Source organism: Eriocheir sinensis, chromosome 5, assembly GCF_024679095.1.
Source record: "Eriocheir sinensis breed Jianghai 21 chromosome 5, ASM2467909v1, whole genome shotgun sequence".
Classification (NCBI taxonomy): domain Eukaryota; kingdom Metazoa; phylum Arthropoda; class Malacostraca; order Decapoda; family Varunidae; genus Eriocheir; species Eriocheir sinensis.
The window spans coordinates 7,353,522-7,376,505 of record NC_066513.1 but is presented as its reverse complement, the minus strand read 5'-3'; the positions used below and the strand labels follow the sequence as shown (position 1 = coordinate 7,376,505).

The 22,984-nt window shown below is 43.6% G+C and overlaps 1 protein-coding gene across 2 annotated transcripts in view; it reads right to left on the bottom strand.

Annotated features, from left to right (window-relative positions):
- Positions 1-19,096, bottom strand: part of LOC126983865 (alanine aminotransferase 1-like) — a 179,667-nt gene extending 160,571 nt beyond the window's left edge. The window contains exon 1 of one of the 2 annotated variants that reach the window (XR_007736273.1): positions 18,763-19,096. Coding sequence is in view for 1 of the 2 variants with exons in the window: in XM_050836999.1 (XP_050692956.1) it covers positions 18,763-19,002 (240 nt within the window). In the remaining variant the exon portion in view is untranslated. The remainder of the gene's footprint in view (positions 1-18,762) is intronic. The other variant, XM_050836999.1, reaches the window with a different exon arrangement.
- Between the last annotated feature and the right edge of the window lie 3,888 nt (positions 19,097-22,984).

The following is a 22,984-nucleotide window of genomic DNA, read 5'->3' as shown; positions in this document are numbered from 1 at the left end:
GGTCACTGATTACATCACCTAACTCCTTTAATACCCTCGGAAATATCCCGTCAGGACCTGGCGACTTGTTCTTCTTAAGCTTATCTATCTCATCCTGAACTACTTGCCTGGTAATGATTATATCCCTCAATTTATCGCCATCCCCGCCCTCGTACACCTGAACTCTTTCCGGTATAGTCGTTCGATCCTCCTGTGTGAATACTGAAAGGAAGTAGTCGTTCAACAATGTGCTCATATTTTCGTAATTTTCTACTAGCTCCCCTGTGTTTGTTTTCAGCGGTCCAATTTTCTCCCTTGATTTTGTTCTATACATCTGAAAGAAGCCCTTAGGATTACTTTTCGCCTCATTTGCTACTTTGATCTCATAGTTCTTTTTTGCTATCCTGGTGTTTTTCTTAACTAATCTAGATAGTTCGACGTACCGGCCCCTGAGATGTGTTTCCCATTCTTTATTTTCTGATAAATTCCTTCTTTAACCCAATCTCGTGTTTTAGTCCACGAGTCATCCACTTAGGATCATTGTTTTCTTTTCTAAGTGTTCGCTGTGGTATATGCTGTTCTTGCCCCTCTACTATTACTCTAACTAAATTATTGTAAGACATTTCTACCTGGTTCTCCTGGCTCTCCAATCCGCAGTTCTGGCCCTCATGAATCCCTAAATTATCCCAGTTTACCCTTCAAGATGTCTTCGAAGCCCTCGTAGTTTGCTCTTCTAAAATCTGGCACTAACACTGGGTTTGGTTCGCGGTTACCGCCCAGTCTAAGCTAAAACGAACCGTTCTGTGATCACTATTTCCTAACTCTCCGCCCACCTCCAACTCACGTAACAAGTTCCCATTATTGGTTAGGACTAAGTCTAATATGTTATCTACTCTGGTAGGCTCAGTAACTACCTGCTTAAGGAAATTATCTTGTATAACTTCAAGAAAGTCCTCGGCTTCCAGGTCACCCACTAGATCTTCCCAGTCTATATTCCTATAATTAAAGTCCCCCATTACGCAGACATTTCTACTCATACTCGCCCTGCCAATCTCCTGTAGTAATATACTCGTGTCCTGCCTGTTAAGGTTGGGTGGCCTGTATATAACTCCTAGAGTTAGTTTTTTTTTTCCCTTTGTAAACGTCCACCCAAACTGATTCTGAATCCATGTTAGTTTTGACTGAGTTGTTAACTAAACATTTAAGTGAGTCTTTAACATATAGCGCAACTCCACCTCCCTTTCTGCCCCTTCTGTCTTTGTGAAACATCTGATAACCCGTTATTTCAAATTCTGATCTAAAATTTCTATTAGCAGTGTCTATCCATGTCTCAGTGATCGCTATTATGTCAAAATTTTCTGAACAAGCTTCACCCCTTTGTAAGTCTATCTTGTTTCTGAGGCTCCTGCTGTTAGTATAGAAGATTCTTAGCCCATCCTCTGTTACTCCCCTAGAATTACTTCTAAGCTGCCTGGTTATATTATGAGCTAGATGTCCCCTCCCATTACTCCTCCCATTGCTCCCATTACTCCTCCCCCCCTCGCCTATACTAAAAAATCCATATAATAAAATACCGTACGGAACAAATGCCGTTCCGTATTGGTTCAAAACGGAACAATACATATCATTCTCGAATACACAGCGATTCCGTATTTTAAGGAACGGCAAGGTTGCCGCCAAGACAGTCGCGAAGACGGTCAGGAAGACCGTCGGCCAACTCCTTGGCAACTGTTGGCCAGCTAGTCGGCCAACCAGTTGACAGACAATCCGGAAGACTGTCGGCCAATTGGTCGGCAGATTCGTGGTTGTCATAGACATGGTGCCATTTCAAAAATTGACCGTTGAGACTCGTCTTGAGACTAGTTGGCAGCATGCCGCAGACATTCTGCCAACTACTATCCATATCAGACCCCATGACATGCCGTTTTTCGCAAATATCTTTCAAATGAAGACTCGGACCAGCATGGTGCTTTGGCACAGATTATTTCACACACTCCGCTAATTTTTGACGCTCTTGTGCATTGCCAGATGCGGTTAATTATGGCGTTTACTCTTGGCTGTGAAGTCAAAACCTGCGTGAGCCACTTACACATTCGAACAAGTGAGGTGTGACGTATTTGTGACGTGTATCCACCACCTACCTCCACCCCTGGCTTCCCCTACTCCTATCCCTCCCTTTCCCTCCTCCTCCCCCGCACTCTCTCCCCCCGCCCTCTTTCTCCCCCATACCTCCCCCCCCCTCTCTCTCTCTCTCTCTCTCGGTGTACATGCGATGTGAAGCTTTGCACACATTTGACTTGTCTACAATGGCGGATAACTCGAAAGTATGTGCTAAGTATGGTAAGGGGTTTTATGCACACGACCCTGATTCCTGCTCCAGCGTAAATGGATGTTGCTTAAGTGGTGTATCCTCAGGTTTGTTTGGCAATTATACAACTATTGGAAGTTGTATGAGTATATGACCTTCCTTCCCACAGGTTACGTTGAGGGTATGATAGGATGAAGTACGTAGCTGACGTTTGATCATTTATAGGAAATCGCATAGGAGACGGAAAGGAATAAGGGTGGAATTGAAGCGGGAATTTATTGCAGAGTAAGAACGTGAAATTTGGGGGGCTCCCGTGGTCCCGTGGTAGATTCTCTGCCTTGCGCTTCGGCGGGGTGCTGAGGCGTGGGTTCGAGACCTATCAGTTACCATGGGGGTGGAAAGGTGGGCTCTTTCCGACACCCTCAGCCCCGTTGTTGGGCCTCCTCCTTGAAAGAATTGGGTATCTCTCTACCAGCCGTCTGGGGGGTTGCGCGGCTTGCTCCGCATTCCTCTATTGGGGGTGTATCCCCCCCCAAAAAAAAAAAAAAAAAAAAAAGTGAAACGAAGTTGGAGAAATATATGACTTTATTCTGATATTAGAAAAGACTGTCATACGATATGGGTTCATGTAGTCATGTTAAGAAGTCATAGCACACAAAAAAAGACCGCGAGTATATGATGGGTATGGTCATTCGGGGCAAATGAAGATCGTTTTCATTAACATCTAACTAGCGCGTATACTAATGATAATTGAAAAACAAACTAGGTACCACACAGTGTGTTGATACATTATGCTTCTATCCCCGTATTGAAAGATTTTGAAAATCTTGTTGTTTTAAATAGAGATCGAATTTAGTGGTGCAATCGCCATTTGCCCCAGTGGGGTAAATGACGATTTTCGTGGGGCAATTAACTATCGGTCTGTAATTCGTTTATTTGAAGGTAATTTGGCATACTATAGGATAGATAAAGACAGAAATTATCAACTAAATATATTCAAACAAAAAACAAAGATGATATAGCCCACATTACAAGGCTAGCTTACTTAGCCTGGCCTTAAAGCTGATACATAATGTATTCTAGGAGAATTAAAAGTGTTTTTCTAGGAGAAATAAAAGTGTTTTTCTTCCTTATAGTGTTTTCTTCCTTAATCATCCCTCTGTTCAAATTCTCGAAGAGAGGCCATGGCCTGAACATCTGGAAAGCGGAATATGTTCTTCTTTACGTCAGGGACCAGAGGCCCAAACACGATGAATTTGGTGTCAATGATTAGGACCTCTTTAACCGTCTTCTCAGCCCAGGTCCATGCTGAAGGGTCACTGGAGATCGCTTTCTTCTGCAAAAAAATCGACCTCCACCTGCGTCACTTCAGTTTCTTCGTCACTTGAAAATACCTTAAGAATTTTCCCCAGAAGTAATGAGGCTTTGGGTGAGAAGTACACTGCGACATATTTATAGGTGTCTGCGTCTTCAATGGTAGGCCTACCATTCTTTGATGTGACCGCCTCTGTTCCATCTGCTGTGGCCTCATCATGCCTATAATCTCTGTCCTTGTCACTTCTGTAATCTGTCTCTTCTCTTCTGTCTTCTGTCTCGTCTCGTCTGTCTTCTGTCTCTCCTCTTCTGGCTTCTGTCTCTTCTCTTCGTTGTGTCACCTCCTCCATTCTCACTTCTGTAGCCTCCTCAAGGTCGTCTTGCACCTCTTCAAGGTCATCTCAGCAGATACTCCAGAGATAAATCACAGCAGGTGTAAGCTTCAGTCATTGCGACACAGGATACAACTGTTGAGTCAGAGTCATCATCCTCCTCCTCATTCAAATATCTCTTCTTCCCTGTTGCCTTTTCTTTGGTGCTTCCTTCGTAGACTTCTCAGTTTGAGTAGGAGCTCCCTTCTTCCGAGGTCTTGCCTTAGACTCGTTCATTTCTGCAATCTTTTGGCGGCACTTCTCATCAGTTATTACAGAGCAACTCATGGGAATGACTCTCCTCTTTTTTGTGAGGGGGTTAGCTCGACGTACTCTGGAGTGTAGGACAGCCTCTATGGAAGCTGGGGGAAGTTTCTTACCATGCTGAGAGATGCTTGAGACGAGACATTTGAAGAAGAGACTCAATGCAGCCTCATCCCTGCTCAGTAGCTCATCCACCAGCTGTTGGTCCGTGTACTTCTTCAATTCCTGTGAGGGGGCTGTTTGAGAATCCGTGGATGTAGAAGCAGTGGCTGTTCGCTTAGGTGTTGAAGCAGTAGGTGTAGATGCTGCTGGGGTTTCATCATCTTCAGGTGCAGGAGGGGGAGGTATGTCTAGGGACTGGGTACGAGCAGTGGGCAGGATTGGCTGGTCATCGTCATCAGTGGGCTTTCCTGCAGACACCCAGTCATCATAGGTTTTGAGCTTTATTGTATCGAGCCTTGAAGTGTTATACTTCACCCTATCTAGGGGATGGATACCAGTTGCTCGGAAACCTGCCACAATGTTCTCCTTTGACAACCCAGTGTTCCAAACTGAACACAACATGTTCACAAAGAGATCCTTACTAAGGTTCTCACGGCCTCCTGTACTTTGAGTATACTCCAGCAACTTGGAGTCGTAGTACGACTTCAAGGGAGCAAAACAAGCCACATCCAAGGGCTGGAGGAGGTCGGTACAATGAGGTGGCAACTTCAAGATGGTGATGTTGTTTTTCACTGCCAAATCTACTGTACGTAAGGATGTGTGGCTCAGGTGACCATCTAGCACCACCAGAAGTGGCCCTCTCCCTTTCACTACTTCTACAAAAGACTCGAAGAAGTCCTCAAAGACAGAGGTGGTCATCCACCCAGAATCAGTCACAGCATATTGAGTTCCTGGCAAAGCATTATCACCCCGCCAGGTAGTCTGCATCTTCTTGCCTTTGAATACAATCAAAGGTGGTAGTGCAGTCCCATCGGCGCAGCAGGTAGCTGACACAGTGATGTTTTCCCTGTTGTAGGTTGGTAGTCCTCAGATTCCTGGTGCTTCTTATGTTCACTCCATAGCTTTCCATACCCAATCTTGTGCTTCCTCGATGCTTCCTTAATTGCAACACCACTTGCAATTTCTTCCAGGGCGAGTTTAAGGGTGGCATCATTATATGGCTTAGCCTTCTTAACATAATCTCGCACCATTTTCACAACTTCTGAAACCTAGAAAAAAGGTTAAGTAACATGGGGGAATTGACGATCATAATGGGGGTAAATAGAAATCGGGGATGGGGCATATTACGATCGGTGTGGGGGCAATAAACGATCGGGTAGCGATCCTCAATTGCCCCCACACCAGTCGTAATCTGCCCCACTTTCAGAATGCTGTGGTGTCTTTAATACTTGCATATAAATGCTATGGAAGTGATAGCTATCGCCAATTGCCCCAAATTCTTCAAGCATCGCAAATTGCCCCCAAAATTTATCCGTGTGGTGAATTATAACAAATTTTCTGAAACATTGCAAATGTTTTTTGCAACATTTTTTGCATGGTTTTGGGAGCAATTCTGTCACACATTCATTTTTTAACGTAGAAAAACGATTCACACACTGAAATGACCGCAAATGAATGCTCTAATAGTTTATGCACTCATTTTTGTCCATAGTGATTCCAACACTCCTGAGGCCAAAATCATTTTTTACCTCCAAAATGACCAAATCCCCATTTCCCCCAAATGACCTATATTAATAAAGTAAATAACTAACCATATGTTACTTTAATATTCATCACCATCGACAAACAGGTCATCCTCGCCATCACTGTTGATGCTGATGCAGACGGCATATGATATCTATTTATCTGTCATTCATTCAAGTCATACGTGTGCATGTATTCATATCTCGAGTACAGCGCAAGAAAGAGAGAGAGGGGGGGGGGTATGGGGGGGAAAGAGGGCGGGGGGAGAGAGAGTGCGGGGGAGAGGGAGGAGGGTAGGAGGGAGGGAAAGGGAGGGATGGGGGTAGGGGGAGCCAAGGGTGGAGGTAGGTGGTGGATACACGTCAGAAATACGTCACGCCTCACCTGTCCGAATGTGTAAGTAGCTCACGCAGGTTTTTCCATTACAGTCAAGAGTAAACGCCATAATTATCTGCATCTGTCATTGCACAATAGCGTCAAAAATTAGCGGAGTATGTGAAACAATCTGTGCCAAAGCCCCATGCTGATCCGAGTCTTCGTTTGAAAGATATTTGCGAAAAACGGCATGTCATAGGGTCTGATATGGATAGTAGTTGGCCGAATGTCCCAGACAGTCGCAATCATGGTAGCCGACACCAAGACACCAAAAAATTCTTGGAGCGTGGGAGCCGACTTGTCAAATGCAGAAGTCGCTGGGTTGTTTTGGCCCAGAGTCGGCACAGTGTGAGCGGGGCTTAACCCAAGCAATGGGTTTACTACTGGACTAACAAACTTGGACTGCCTAGCATTACTTGAGAAACTGCACCCAGCCCCTCTTAAATAGCAACATGTAGCATCATGACTAAATTTGAGACCATGTCCCTCAAAATTTGTAGCCTAGTCCCAGCAAATTAGCAACCAAGCCCCAACAATTAGTAACCTAGCCCACCAATTAGTAACCTAGCCCCACCAATTAGTAACAAAGTCCCATCAGAAAAGTAACCAAGCCCCAACAAATTAGCAACAATGCCCCATCAAACTAGTAACCAAGCTCCACCAATTAGTAATCAAACCGCCAAGCCCTGTCAAATAACTAGCCATGCCCCATCAAGTTAGTGACCTAGCACTGGCAAATTAGTAACCAAGCCCCATCAAATTAGTAACCAAGCCCCATCAAATTAGTAACCAAGCCCCATCAAATTAGTAACCAAGCCCCATCAAATTAGTAACCAAGCCCCATCAAATTAGTAACCAAGCCCCATCAAATTAGTAACCAAGCCCCATCAAATTAGCAACCAAGCCCCATCAAATTAGCAACCAAACTCCATCAAATTAGTAACCAAGCCCCATCAAATTAGCAACCAAACTCCATCAAATTAGTAACCAAGCCCCATCAAATTAGTAACCAAGCCCCATCAAATTAGTAACCAAGCCCCATCAAATTAGCAACCAAGCCCCATCAAATTAGCAACCAAACTCCATCAAATTAGTAACCAAGCCCCATCAAATTAGTAACCAAGCCCCATCAAATTAGTAACCAAGCCCCATCAAATTAGTAACCAAGCCCCATCAAATTAGTAACCAAGCCCCATCAAATTAGCAACCAAACTCCATCAAATTAGTAACCAAACTCCATCAAATTAGTAACCAAGCCCCATCAAATTAGTAACCAAGCCCCATCAAATTAGTAACCAAGCCCCATCAAATTAGTAACCTAGCCCTATCAAATTAGTAACCAAGCCCCATCAAATTAGTAACCAAGCCCCATCAAATTAGTAACCTAGCCCCATCAAATTAGTAACCAAGCCCCATCAAATTAGTAACCAAGCCCCATCAAATTAGTAACCAAGCCCCATCAAATTAGCAACCAAACTCCATCAAATTAGTAACCAAGCCCCATCAAATCAGCAACCAAGCCCCATCAAGTTAGTGACCTAGCACTGGCAAATTAGTAACCAAGCCCCATCAAGTTAGTGACCTAGCACTGGCAAATTAGTAACCAAGCCCCATCAAATTAGTAACCAAGCCCCATCAAATTAGTAACCAAGCCCCATCAAATTAGTAACCAAGCCCCATCAAATTAGTAACCAAGCCCCATCAAATTAGTAACCAAGCCCCACCAAATTAGCAACCAAGCCCCCACCAAATTAGTAACCAAGTCCCATCAAATTAGTAACCAAGCCCCACCAAATTAGTAGCCAAGTCCCATCAAATTAGTAACCAAGTCCCATCAAATTAGTAACCAAGCCCCATCAAATTAGTAACCAAGCCCCACCAAATTAGCAACCAAGCCCCCACCAAATTAGTAACCAAGTCCCATCAAATTAGCAACCAAGCACCACCAAATTAGCAACCAAGCCCCACCAGCCTCCGTGCTGTCACCCTGCCTGGTCAAACTCTTTCGCCTCTGCCTGTCAACATCTACCTTTCCTTCCTGCTGGAAGTATGCCTTCATACAGCCTGTACCTAAGAAGGGTGACCGCTCCAATCCCTCAAACTACCGTCCTATTGCTTTACTTTCTTGTCTATCTAAAGCTTTTGAATCAATCCTTAACCGGAAGATTCAAAAGCACCTTTCCACTTCTGACCTTCGATCTGATCGCCAGTATGGGTTCCGCAAGGGGCGTTCTACTGGTGATCTCCTAGCCTTCTTAACTGACTCTTGGTCATCCTCTCTTAGCCGTTTCGGTGAAACTTTTGCTATTGCGCTGGACATATCAAAGGCTTTTGATAGGGTCTGGCACAAATCTTTGCTTTCAAAACTACCTCCCACGGTTTCTATCCTTCTCTGTACCTTTATCTCCAGTTTCCTTTCTGACCGTTCTATTTCTGCCGTAGACGGTCACTGTTCTTCTCTAAATCTATTAACAGTGGTGTCCCACAGGGTTCTGTCCTATCTCCCACTCTTTTTCTGTTGTTCATTGATGATCTTCTTTCCAAAACGAACTGTCCTATCCATTCCTACGCCGATGATTCCACTCTGCATTATTCAACTTCTTTTAATAGAAGACCCACCCTTCAGGAACTTAACGACTCAAGGCTGGAGACTGCAGAACGCTTAGCCTCAGACCTTACTATTATTTCCGATTGGGGCAGAAGGAACCTTGTGTCCTTCAATTCCTCAAAAACTCAATTTCTCCACCTATCAACTCGACACAATCTTCCAAACAACTATCCCTATTCTTTGACAACACCCAGCTATCACCTTCCTCAACACTAAACATTCTCGGTCTATCCTTAACTCAAAATCTCAACTGGAAACTTCATATCTCATCTCTTACTAAATCAGCTTCCTCGAGGCTGGGCGTTTTGTACCGTCTCCGCCAGTTCTTCTCCCCTGCACAGTTGCTGTCCATATACAGGGCCTTGTCCGTCCTCTCGCATGGAGTATGCATCTCATGTGTGGGGGGCTCCACCACACAGCTCTTCTGGACAGAGTGGGCTAAGGCTCTTCGTCATCAGCTCTCCTCCTCATACTGATAGTCTTCTACCTCTTAAATTCCGCCGCAATGTTGCCTCTCTTTCTATCTTCTATCGATATTTCCGCTGACTGCTCTTCTGAACTTGCTAACTGCATGCCTCCCCTCCCCCGCTGCACTCGACTTTCTACTCATGCTCATCCCTATACTGTCCAAACCCCTTATGCAAGAGTTAACCAGCATCTTCACTCTTTCATCCCTCACGCTGGTAAACTCTGGAACAATCTTCCTTCATCTGTATTTCCTCCTGCCTACGACTTGAACTCTTTCAAGAGGAGGGTATCAGGACACCTCTCCTCCCGAAACTGACCTATCTTTCGGCCACCTCTTTGGATTCTTTTTAGGAGCAGTGAGTAGCGGGCTTTTTTTTTATTAATGTTTGCTTTTTGTGTGCCCTTGAACTGTCTCCTTTGCTGTAAAAAAAAAAAAAAAAAAAATTAGTAACCAAGTCCCATCAAATTAGCAACCAAGTCCCATCAAAATAGTAACCAAGCCCCACCAAATTAGTAACCAAGTCCCACCAAATTAGTAACCAAGTCCCATCAAATTAGTAACCAAGTCCCATCAAATTAGTAACCAAGTCCCATCAAATTAGTAACCAAGTCCCATCAAATTAGTAACCAAGTCCCATCAAATTAGTAACCAAGTCCCACCAAATTAGTAACCAAGTCCCATCAAATTAGTAACCAAGTCCCATCAAATTAGTAACCAAGTCCCATCAAATTAGTAACCAAGTCCCATCAAATTAGTAACCAAGTCCCATCAAATTAGTAACCAAGTCCCATCAAATTAGTAACCAAGTCCCATCAAATTAGCATCCAAGCCCCACCAAATTAGTGACCAAGCCCCAGCAACTTAGTAACCAAGTCCCATAAAATTAGCAACCAAGCCCCATCAAATTAGTAACCAAGTCCCATAAAATTAGCATCCAAGCCCCATCAAATTAGTAACCAAGTCCCATCAAATTAGCATCCAAGCCCCACCAAATTAGTGACCAAGTCCCATCAAATTAGCAACCAAGTCCCATAAAATTAGCAACCAAGCCCTACCAAATTAGCAACCAAGTCCCATCAAATTAGTGACCAAGCCCCAGCAAATTAGTGACCAAGCCCCAGCAAATTAGTGACCAAGCCCCAGCAAATTAGTGACCAAGCCCCAGCAAATTAGTAACCAAGCCCCAGCAAATTAGTAACCAAGTCCCATAAAATTAGCAACCAAGCCCTACCAAATTAGCAACCAAGTCCCATCAAATTAGTGACCAAGTCCCATAAAATTAGCACCCAAGCCCCACCAAATTAGTGACCAAGCCCCAGCAAATTAGTGACCAAGCCCCAGCAAATTAGTGACCAAGCCCCAGCAAATTAGTAACCAAGTCCCATAAAATTAGCAACCAAGCCCTACCAAATTAGCAACCAAGTCCCAGCAAATTAGTAACCTAACCCCAAACAAGTTGACGCTATTGTTTTAGATTTTGCCAAAGCCTTCGACAAAGTCCCGCACAGAAGTGACATAAAAATTTAAATACTATGGTATTTCAGGACCTATTCTACACTGGATCACTGCATTTCTTACTAACCGGACTCAATGTGTTCTTCTTGACGGATCTTCATCTGACACTGTCCCTGTTTCTTCAGGTGTCCTACAAGGCACCGTTCTGGGCCCCCTTCTTTTCCTCCTGTACATTAACAATCTTCCACTCTCAACGCCTAACTCTTCCACTAGACTATTTGTCAATGATAGGTGGCTGTTTAGAGCAGTAAAGACTACTGACAACTGCAGGCTGCTACAAAAAGACTTGACTCCCTCCAGCAGTGGGAGCGCACCTGGCAAATGCATTTCCACCCTGACAAGTGCAAACTGTTAAGATTCACTAGAGCTCACAACCCCATCCATCACACTTACACTCTCCATAATTCAGACCTAGAATCAGTCCACACACACAAGTATCTTGGTGTCCACCTCTCCACTAACCTAAAGTTCAACACTCACATAGACCACATCAGTCCTACAGCCAACCGAACTCTGGGGTTCCTGAGGAGGAATTTATATAACTGCACACCTGACATTAAACACATAGCTTATGACACACTTGTGAGACCAACACTTGAATACTGTTCCAGTGTGGGATCCTTACACACACAGAAACATTGATAGGTTAGAACAAATCAACACCAAGGCGGCTAGGTTCGTTACAAACAATTACACTCCAACGCCAGGAATAACAACACGGATCAAACAACAAATAAACATGGAACCTCTTCACATATGCAGACAAGCACACAGACTTACGTAAACTTATGTACAAGATCACAAACACATCGACATTGACCCACACACAAACTTACACAAAGCAAACACTCAACGTACTCATAACACACACGTCCATAAATACCAAACATATCACACTAACACTGACGCATACAAGCGCTCATACTTTCCACGCACCATACGTGACTGGAACAGCCTCCCTCAACAGATTTTAGACTGCAGTATAATAGACTCATTCAGAAAACAAATACACACTCACTTGTCACCACAACACACCAACACTAACAATTATGCTTGATTCACTTCCCTCCCCTGCACACTCAGCTCCCCCATTACCCCAACAGCCAACACAAATATGCGTGTTATGCACCTGTACGGGTGCCCTGTGCATTATCGTCCAGATCCAGATCCACCAAATTGGTAACCAAGCTCCACCAATTAGTAACTCAGCACCATTAAATTTGTAACCAAGCCCCACCAAATTACTAACTTAGCACCATTAAATTATCAGGTATACAAGCCATTCTCTTGTTAAATATAATTTATCTCAGTGTAACAGTGTAGGAAGGCAATAAATACACATGGAACGCCAAGCTCACCCTGGAATCACAGGCACTTTGCATGTAGAGCTGCAATGACATTGACTGAATTAGGCAATATCTCCTCAGCATTGGAGCTTCAAATATGTGTGGTTCATTCAGTACAGAGCTGAGAAATGTAAGACATTCTGGATCATCTCGTCCAACATTTTTTATTAATTTCTCGACTAAATAACAAACCAAACTAGACACATCTGCAAAGTCTGCAATGCTCAAGAGATAGTGTTTCCCAGTTCCCTAAGTGTCAGTGAATAGCTACATGCAAAATGCTGGGCCAAGCTGGGCATTCATGCACACTTCTTCAGATTCATAGAACTTCAAAACACCAGAAAAAAATTATCTCAACTACCAGGCCAGTTTAGTCATGCTGAGTCTTTACATATATATATATATATATATATATATATATATATATATATATATATATATATATATATATATATATATATATATATATATATATATATATATATATATTGGTAGCCTATATATATTGTAACTGCTTTACTCACTCATTAACATTATACAGATGTGACTATTTCAGTGTCAGATGTACAGAACGATGGGACACTGGGTTGAGATCTTCCTGAGGGGTGTGTCATTAAAGCCCCAAATACACTGCCGAATTTTGTCTCACGAATGTGCGCAAATATGCAAGTCATCCTGTGTCGCGTACAAGTTCGGCATCTTTCTTGCCTGTTCTTGGCCGTTCGGGGACATGTCTGCATCCACCACGCGACTTTTGACAGTTGGTCACGACCACCATGAAAGTTTCATGTTGCATGAAAAATTTGCAGCCGTTTGCCGAATGTGCACGAGTGCAAAATGGACACCGAATTGTCGCTGAAATGTCAGCGACATGTTGCCGACAATTCGCGGTGTTTGGCAAATTGTTGCCGAATTTTGACCGTTGAAATTTAAATTTTATTGGCAAATTTGTCGCTGACATGTCGCCGAATGGCCAAGACTATTCGGGGACATGTCCCCGAATATTCGGCGAATTAATCACGACACGGTAAACGGGTCGTGGTGGGAAGTGTACACGGGGGTCTGTCTATCTATCTATCTATCTATTTGTGTATTCTCTATCTATCTATCTATCTATATATATGTATCTATATCTATATATATATATATATATATATATATACATATACATATATATATATATATATATATATATATATATATATATATATATATATATATATATATATATATATATATATATATATATATATATATATATATATGAAGAATCTGAATATATATAATAGGTATGGAACTAACATTTTCATTTATTTCATAATTAATTTACTATTTATTACTTTATTTATTTCTTAATATCATTATTCTGCCATTATTTAACCTTTGTTTCATTTTCAGTTATTTAGATTTATTTCTTCTTTCAGTTACTGGCTTGTTTACTGATATTACGTAAACATTCATTCATTCTAAAATACTTGTAGGAGAGCAAAACAAAAACAAGTCACATTTATACATTTTATTACACATACTATCATACAGATTACCACACATGGTATTTACTCGCCCACAATTCTGTCCTGTCAGGCCACTGCTCCCCGGGTGTTGTAGTAGTCCATGAGGTAGGTGCGGATTACAGAGCTTTTATATGCCACATGGGCATCAGATGATCAGCAGTCAGAAATCTTGGCACTGTCGGAGAATTGTCCCCGACATGTCGCCGACACTTCAGGGACATGCGAAGACAATTCGGAGACTTGTCGCCACTTACTCCGCGGCAAAAAAAACGTTAAAATTTCAGATTTTGAGCTCGGCGACATAGACACCAAATAGTCGGCGACATGTCTCCAAACTGTCCCCGAATTGTCTTGAGCATTCGCCGACATGTTGCCGAATGGTCACGAACTGTAAGAATCTTGGTCATGTCGGCGAACCGGTCGCCGAATTTTTTCACGAACTGATTCGGCATCAAGTTCGTGGCCAAAATTCGGCAGTGTATTTGGGGCTTAAGCTTCTGTGTGGGGGGAAGCATTGGTCTATCCTAGTCTAACATGGCCTAGGAATGGGCTAAAAATGTGCTACCATTTACTGTTTACCACTGATGAGGTTTCAGGCCCCGGTCCACCGCTGTAGCAGTGCTACACAGGGCCGCTAACATTATAACAATAATATTAGCACCTAAAGTTGTCCTCAATTCTCATATTTGTGAAGTCGTACGATTTAGTGAATAAGTGAGTCTTCAGTGCTTTCTTGAAGACTGCCAGACTGTCACTGTTCTTAACATCCCCGGGTAACTCATTATAGAGCTGCGGGGCGCTCTTCTCAAATGCTCTGAAACCCAGTTCCAGGTTGTCCCTGGGCTCATAGAGTCTATACTGTTCTGTACTGTGTCTCACTGACATGGTGGCGATTACCAACTCGGCCCACCTGGTGAACCAATTCGGACCATTTTTTAATACCAACTCAGACCATCAGCTCGATTCTTTTGAAATAAGTCATGCTCACATTCCTGAAAATTTCCTGCGGTATGACATTTGTGTTGGTGGCCAACGGCATCTAATATATGCTACAGAAAAACAACTATCCCTGTTAAGCAAGGCAAACCATTGGTACGCAAATGCAACTTTTAAAATCGTCCGCCGCCCCATTACTCAACTTTGTACTATTCATACATTCGTACAAAGTGACAAGAACTTAAAACAAGTGCCCCTGCTGTTTGCACTAATGTCTGGGAAAAGACGTAGAGATTACAAAAAGGTGTTTGCAAAAACTAAAGATATTTTAGGTGGGGAATTGAAAATAAAGCAAATTACTATTGATTTTGAGGCAAGAATTTGGAATGAGATTCCCGAAATCCTGCCAGATGTTATAATTCGAGAATACAGCTTTCATTGAGGGCAGGCAGTGTGGCAGAAAATTCAAGAAATAGGCCTACAAGTACTACCTTACACAAATGATGTTGGAACGCATAAATATCTCAGGAAAGTCCTGCCATTGCCTTATGTCCCTGCAGAGCATATTGAAGAACTCTTCACAAGATTTTACAGGAAAGCAAACGACTCTCATGCCCTCATAAGTCTTCTAGACTATATAAAAAACACCTGGATTCATTCTGACATTTGGCCTCCCAGAGCGTGATGGGTATTTGGTAGAAGCATCTGTACAAATAATGATTTGGAAGGTTGGCATAATAGGCTAAATAGGAAGGCACGCAAAGGACAACTCAGCTTTTACTTGCTCATAGATGAAGCCTGGCTAAGCTTTAAAAATCACTTACTCACTCAGCAGAACACATTTGTCCCCTTGTGCGAGAAGCGAATTAACACAAATAAAAGCCCACCGTGGTTTAATAGCGAAATTAAACAATCAGTCAATGAGAGAAAATTGTTTTACAGGTCAAAGAAAGAACAAAGCACGCCCAAAAACATTAGACTTTATAATGATGCCAGGCGACGAGTAAAAAGACTAGTAGGTCAGGCAAAGCGTAGATATGAAGAAAATATTGCAGCCAACTGTAAAAATAATCCGAAATCTTTCTTCAGTTACATAAACAACAGAAAGGTGATCAAAAGTGGTATTGGACCTTTAACAAACAGCGACGGTGCACTAGTGACTGACGGCCAACACATTGCAAACCTCTTAAACAATTACTTTTCCTCGGTGTTTAATACTAACAGTCTTCCTCTCGCTACCACCAACACCAGTACTATTGTAAATCTCGAGCATGCATTGCCTAATTTTAAAATAACAACCGATGAAGTCCTTAAAGCTCTCCATTCACTTAAAACAAATAAAAGTCCCGGACCCGACAAGGTATATCCTATACTGCTTAAAGAAACAAAGAGCGAAATACTCTCCTCCCTCACTACCGTATTCAATATGTCCTTGCGACAAGGCATCGTCCCTTCGGATTGGAAAAAGGCTAACGTGACACCGATTTTTAAGAAAGGAGACAAAAAAATACCAGGTAACTACCGACCCATTAGTCTAACTTCAATTGTAGGTAAGCTACTCGAGAGCATAATTAGAGACAAAATTGTGAGTTACCTCGTAAGCCACTCATTAATTGGGGATTCACAACATGGCTTCCGTAATAAAAGATCCTGCCTGTCAAACCTACTGACCTTTTATAACGATCTCTTCTCAATTTATGACGTAACCAAATCAGTGGACGTAGTCTATCTTGATTTCCAGAAAGCGTTTGATAAAGTCCCACATCATAAATTACTTTATAAATTAAAGCAAATAGGCATTGACGGTCAAGTAAACCAATGGATCGCGAATTGGTTGAGCAACAGACAACAAAGAGCTGTGATTGACGGATTTAACTCAGAGTGGGCGCCGGTCACTAGTGGCGTCCCTCAGGGCTCGGTTCTTGGCCCAGTGCTCTTCATTATTTACATCAACGACATGGATGTTGGACTCAACAATCACATTAGTAAATTTGTAGATGACACAAAGATTGGTAACTCGGTTCTCACTGACGAAGACAGGCAAAGCCTCCAAGAGGATTTGCACAAAATTTCAGCTTGGTCAGATAAATGGGAGATGGCCTTTAACGTAGACAAGTGCCAGGTCCTTCAAGTTGGAACAAAAAATAAGAAGTTCGATTACGAAATACGCGGCGTTAAACTCACAAGCGTTCAATGCGTTAAGGACCTGGGGATTAAAATCGCGTCAAACCTCAAATTCTCACATCAATGCATCGATGCAGCAAATAAAGCGAACAGAATGTTGGGCTTCATTAAAAGAAACTTTTTATTCAAGAATAAAGATGTAATACTTCCGCTCTACAATAGTTTAGTCAGACCCCACTTGGAATATGCGGTACAGTTTTGGTCTCCCCACCATGCAAAGGACATTGCTAAACTAGAAGGTGTTCAGCATCGAGCAACAAAAATGATCCCTTCCTTGCGCAACAAATCCTACGAAGAAAGGCTTTCCACCCTTAACATGTTCTCTCTTGAGAAACGCCGCCTCCGAGGAAAACTGATTGAATGTTTTAAAATACTTAATGGCTTCACGAATGTAGACAGAACAAAATTGTTTATGATCGATGACACTTTGCGAACGAGGAACAATGGCACAAAACTCAAATGTAGACAAGTAAATTCAGACTGCACCAAATTTTTCTTCACCAACGTTGTAGTGTGAGAATGGAATAAGCTCCCACCATCAGTGGTCCAGTGTAACACGATTGACTCCTTTAAAAACAAGCTCGACCGTCACTTCCTTGAACTTAATATTAACTAGAGTAGAAAAGCAATGTTTTGGAGCCATCTGATTAATGTAAAATCACTTAGGTTTAAGGACAGACCACCTAGTCAGGACCTTGGGGTCTGTGTGGTCTGATTTTCTATGTAAATCATAAAATTACTCATTGGCGAGGCCAAACTAGTAACTTTGCAAGTGCATCTCCTCTCAGATGGGAAGGTATGGTGTATGTGTTATACATATCTCTTGTATTGACTAGGGTTTGGACAGGCATGATACGTCCTCCTCCTATGTTGTAATTTTCATCAATAAACTGTTCTCCTCTATTCTATTTTTATTAATTTTGTTTTTTAGCAACTGACTGCAGCTTAATTACTGTACTGTGTAAATAAACATTGTGCACTTGAAGAGAATAGATTAAATTTCATTAAATATTGTAATATCTAGCAGCCGTTTCGTTGTTGAATAGCAATGGGCCGAGTTGGTATGCAATGGTCCGACTTGGTCATGGGCCGAGTTGGCAATGGGCGAGTTGACCCTGACCGGCATTCTGGAACACAAGGGCAGAGGTTTTGCTAAGGGGTGCGTTGCTAGGCCTACGTGTGTGGGAAGCATTGGCCTGCCTGCATAGTCAGGCAGGCACAGGGTCTAACCAGGGTCATAGTCTAACAGGGCATAGAAATGGGATGTAATGTGGATGTTGTGACTGAAATAACAGGGCAGACTAGAACACAAGGGCACAGGTTTAGCTAAGGGGTGTGTCATCTGGCCCATGTGTGTGTGTAAGCATTGGTCTGTCCTGCATCATTCAACAAAATCATACACTTTCCTTGCATTTAAGAACATAAGAACGTAAGGAGTCTGAAAGAGGCCGGTGAGTGTGCTCGTCCCTCCTATGGCTTCTTCAGTGTCTTTAGGGATGTTTTTTTTCCTTCTTTCCTAAGTTTGTGTACTTTCCTTTAGTTTTCCAGGAGGTTTCTTTAAAGGTTAGTAGAAAACATATGAAAACAGAGGCGCCAAAGATGGTTAGTCACGTCAGTAAGAGCAATAACATAATACAATAACAAGAAAACTTTTGCGTTAGTGAAGAAAAAAGTTTGAGGCCGAGACGAGAGGGAAGGAGAAAAAAATGAAAAGAAGGAAAAGGAAGGAGAAAACGAATAAAGGAGAAAAAGATGGAAAGTAGGAAAAGAGGAGAAAAAGAGGAATGGAGAAATAAGGAAAGAAAGAGAAAAAGAAGGAAAGTAGGAAAAAAGGGAAGGAGAAAAAGAGGAAAAAGAGGAGAAAAAGTTTGAGACATGGAAAGTTTGTCTCACCGCTTGTAACTCCTTTTCAATGGCCGTGGCGCGGATGACCAGCGGCCCCCTCACCGCGTACTCCATCTTCTTGACCTGGGCATTCATGTTGTCCAAATTAATGACCTTTTCACCGGTATTTCCCGCCATGGTGCAGAGCAAAGTGACGTACGTTCTACCACTACGAAGGTTGAGCAAACACTGCGCGCCGTGTTGTTGCCAGTGCTTGGTAATACAGTTCAGTCGCCAGCACCACAGCATTTTCTTTTCTTTTTTTCTTTTTTCTCCTCTCTCCCTCTCCTTGGCGATGATCCTCGATAGCAACAGCCGTACAAGACCCTCTACGACAGACCCTTGTGCCGGTGTGCCTTCAGAGCAACCCGGAGCAGTAAATAATAGGGTTATAAAAATAGACTCCCACCAACTCTGTGTTGCCAGCTGTTCATTGTTTTTGTTATGCAAGGACTGTCAGGTGTGTGCAGCAGCAGAAAGTTCACCTTGACAGCATATATTAAAGCAATCTATCTTCATTTTGCTGTAATTTCAATAACTAATGTTCCTTTTCTTTTATTAACCACTGTATCCACAGCCCGCCAATGGATACAACAATCACAGTTCATTCGCAAGTTAATCATCTCCAAAAGTCCACAACTCGGACACACAAAAGTTTAGGGTACAACTGCGCGGGGCTTCGGTGCTTATCTCCGTCGCATTGACCCTTGAGTCGGTGGTGGGTAAAACTAGAGATGTGCCGATATCACAATGTTGTCCGAAACCGATTCCCTCGATCTTTTTAACCGATACCGATACTCACTTTTCAGTCGATACCGATAATGATCCTGATACCGATACTCTTAATTTTCCGATACAGAAACTCATTTTTAGCCGATACCGATACTGACACTTTTTTAACCAATACCGATCGATACTTGCTTTTCCGCCGATACCGATACCGATACTCACTTCTCAGCTGATACCGATGCCGATACTTGCTTTTCCGCCGATACCAATATCGATACCGATACTCACTTCTCAGCTGATACCGATGCCGATACTTGCTTTTCCGCCGATATCGATATCTATACCGATACTCACTTCTCAGCTGATACCGATACTAGAGTCGCTTGATAGAGAGTCCCGACAATCTAAGATTTGGACGCCATTATTGGCCCTGTTTTCGCCGCGCTCTTCAAACGCTGGCAGACGCTCTCTTTTGTATTTCTGTTTCACAGTCATACGGGTCGTCCATTGAAACTGAGCACACTTGTGTCAGACCTGCAGCACACCTTCCTCTAACAGCCAGCTGGGAGGCAGCAGCCAACGAGCTCTGGGAAAATAAATGAGAGACAGTACGTATACTTGTGTCTGCATCAACAGGAGTCGCCAATCCACCGGCCGTTACTCCCTTATACTTTACCATCATTTGATCACCAGCCGTTGGAATGTGCCGTAAGACGGTGACAGGGGATTATTATTAGTCTTACAATCAGACACTGTCTCCGTACGTATAGGCACTCAGTAACCCACGTAGCCTGTGACAGAGAGGGGTTGCACTGACGTCACACCGCTTCGCTTTTGTTTTAGGAAAAACAACTGTCAGCCATTTTGGGAGGCACGAGCGATCAGCTGAGCCCCTGCCCCCTGATGATGGGTGGCCCGTGCCTCCCGTCTTCATGACACAATCTAAGTGAATATGCAAATAATCTGGACAGTGAGGCTAGGGTTCGTTATATAACTATCCATTAGGCTGCCAAATAATGATGGATATACAGTATATACATTTATTATCAAACTTTAAGATATATTTGATGACAAGAACGTTGAATATATGACTAATTTAACCCCGGGCGGTGTTTAGTAAGAATATAAGAACGTAAGGGGTTCGCAAAAAGCCCACTGACCTATACTTGGCAGCCCCTGTCTACCTACCGCGAGTGGAAGTGTAGCACCTATCAGTAACACCTACACCCACACAGTAATAGATGGGCCACTAACACCCACACCCACACAGTAATAGATGGGCCACTAACACCCACACCCACACAGTAATAGATGGACACTAACACCCACACCCACACAGTAATACAGGTAACTCTCGATTTACGCGAGTTTGGTTTACGCGTTTTTTTAAATAACGCGGGGTCCAAAATCCAAATAAATATTTAATTTACACGTTTTTTCACTTATACGCAATATTTTATGGAGTGGCCACCAGATGTCTCACGCAACTGGACTCACACGGCGTCGCGGCCACACAGCTGAGCTCAGTCCTTCCCGCGCGCCACTTGAACAACAATACAGTACCCACGCTGCCACGCTACTCAACAATAGGGGTGGCTGAGTGCCTGAACGGATATCTCGGTGATATGGATAGTCTCTCTCTCTCTCTCTCTCTCTCTCTCTCTCTCTCTCTCTCTCTCTCTCTCTCTCTCCCGACCTCTTCATTCACACCCGACCTCTGCTGAGAGAAGGACGTGACCTCACCCCGCTGCGCTCCACAACCTCGCTTGCCCGCGCTCCACACCTTGTCAGCCCTGTGTTTTCGTCGTGCTCTTGGGATTGCGTTTGCTTTCACGTGCGTTTGTGTGTTCTCGCTTGTGGACTTTGTGTGTTGCCTGTGATTTCCCGACACGTGTTTGGTGTGTGTTCGCTTATGGTTTCTGCGAGTGTGTCTGCCTGTGGTTGCCTCTGTGATTTGTGTTTCCGGTGTTTTTGCGTGTGATCTGGCTGTTTCCAGGTGTTCTGCGTGGGTTTCAGAGTGATTCAAGTGTGTTGTGTTTCCGTTGTTTTTGCGTGTGATTTGACTGCGTGGGTTTCAGAGTGTTTTGAGTGTGCTGTTTTGTTTCCGGTGTTTTTGCGTGTGATTGACTGTTTTCGAGTGTTCTGCGTGGGTCTCAGAGTGTTTTGAGTGTGCTGTTGTGTTTCCGGTGTTTTTGCGAGTGATTTGAGGGTGTTTACTCGTGCTTGTACTTGGGTTTCTGAGTGTTTCGTGTGTTCCGAGTGTGTTGTTGTGTTCCCGAGTGCTTCACGCGTGATTTGGGTGTGTCGACAACTCATTCCTTGAATTCCCTGAGGATTCAATCTGCTCCTCCTCACTACACCCTCTTTAAATCCCCAAGAGGATTAACACTTCCTACACCCCTTTCCCTCACCTCACCTAAGCCCCCCCCCCCCCCCACCCTCGCTCACCTCACATCCCTTTTGCTCCTCCTCATCCCCTGGGCCTAGAGGATTAGCCCTTCCTACTCCTCCCTCACCTCCACATATTTCTAAGCCCTCCCCCCCTCACTCACCTTACCTCACATCCTATTTACCCATCCCTTCACCCACCTTACCTCGCCTCTTTCTTAACCCTTCTTGTTCTCACACACCTCACTCACCTCACATCCCTTCCTACTCCTCCTCTCTCCCACCTCACCTATTTCCTAACCCTCCTTGATCTCACACACCTCACTCACCGCCTCTCTTTCCCCCTCTTTACTCACCTCACATCCCTTCCTACTCCTCCTCTCTCTCACTTTTCCTCCATTACTAAACTACCTCTCACACACCTCACCCCCTTTCCTAATCCCCTTCACTCTGTGTTTTTATCTCTTTCATTTCAGCTAAGATGGCGCCTAAGAAGTGCAGTACTTGTAACGGTAGCTTCTCAGCTCACTTTTTTACAGGGCGTTCTGCTGTCTGTCGACTGTCTCTCCAGGCAGCATCTCGAGACAAGACTGCAGGAGCAGGAGGAGAAGATGGAAGCAGGTCAGAATAAAATAATAGAGCTTTCTCTCACCAGGCAGCATCTCGAGACAAGACTGCAGGAGCAAGAAGAGAAGATGGAAGCAGGTCAGAATAAAATAATAGAGCTTTCTCGCACTGTTGCCTCCTTCCAGGAATTCATCCAGGCTAACGTTGCTGTGGTGACAAACCCTTCTCCAACCGCCCCCTTGCCCTCAGCGGTACCGTCGACACCAGCGGACAACACCACGCAACGGGAGGATGCTAGTGGCACCGCCCATGATGGCTTCACCGTCGTGAATGGAGGAGCCAAACCAGCCAGACAAGCGATTTATCCTGTTCATTGCTTCAACAGGTTTGCCATTCTGGAGGAGGAGGACGAGCAGGAGAGCACCTTCCTGGTGGGTGACTCCATGATTCGCCAGCAGGTCGTTGAGTTCTGCGGCAGAGTTCCTCGTCGATGACGGAACTATTGCTATCCTGGTGCTGGGATCGACGATATAACTGCTGCTCTTGA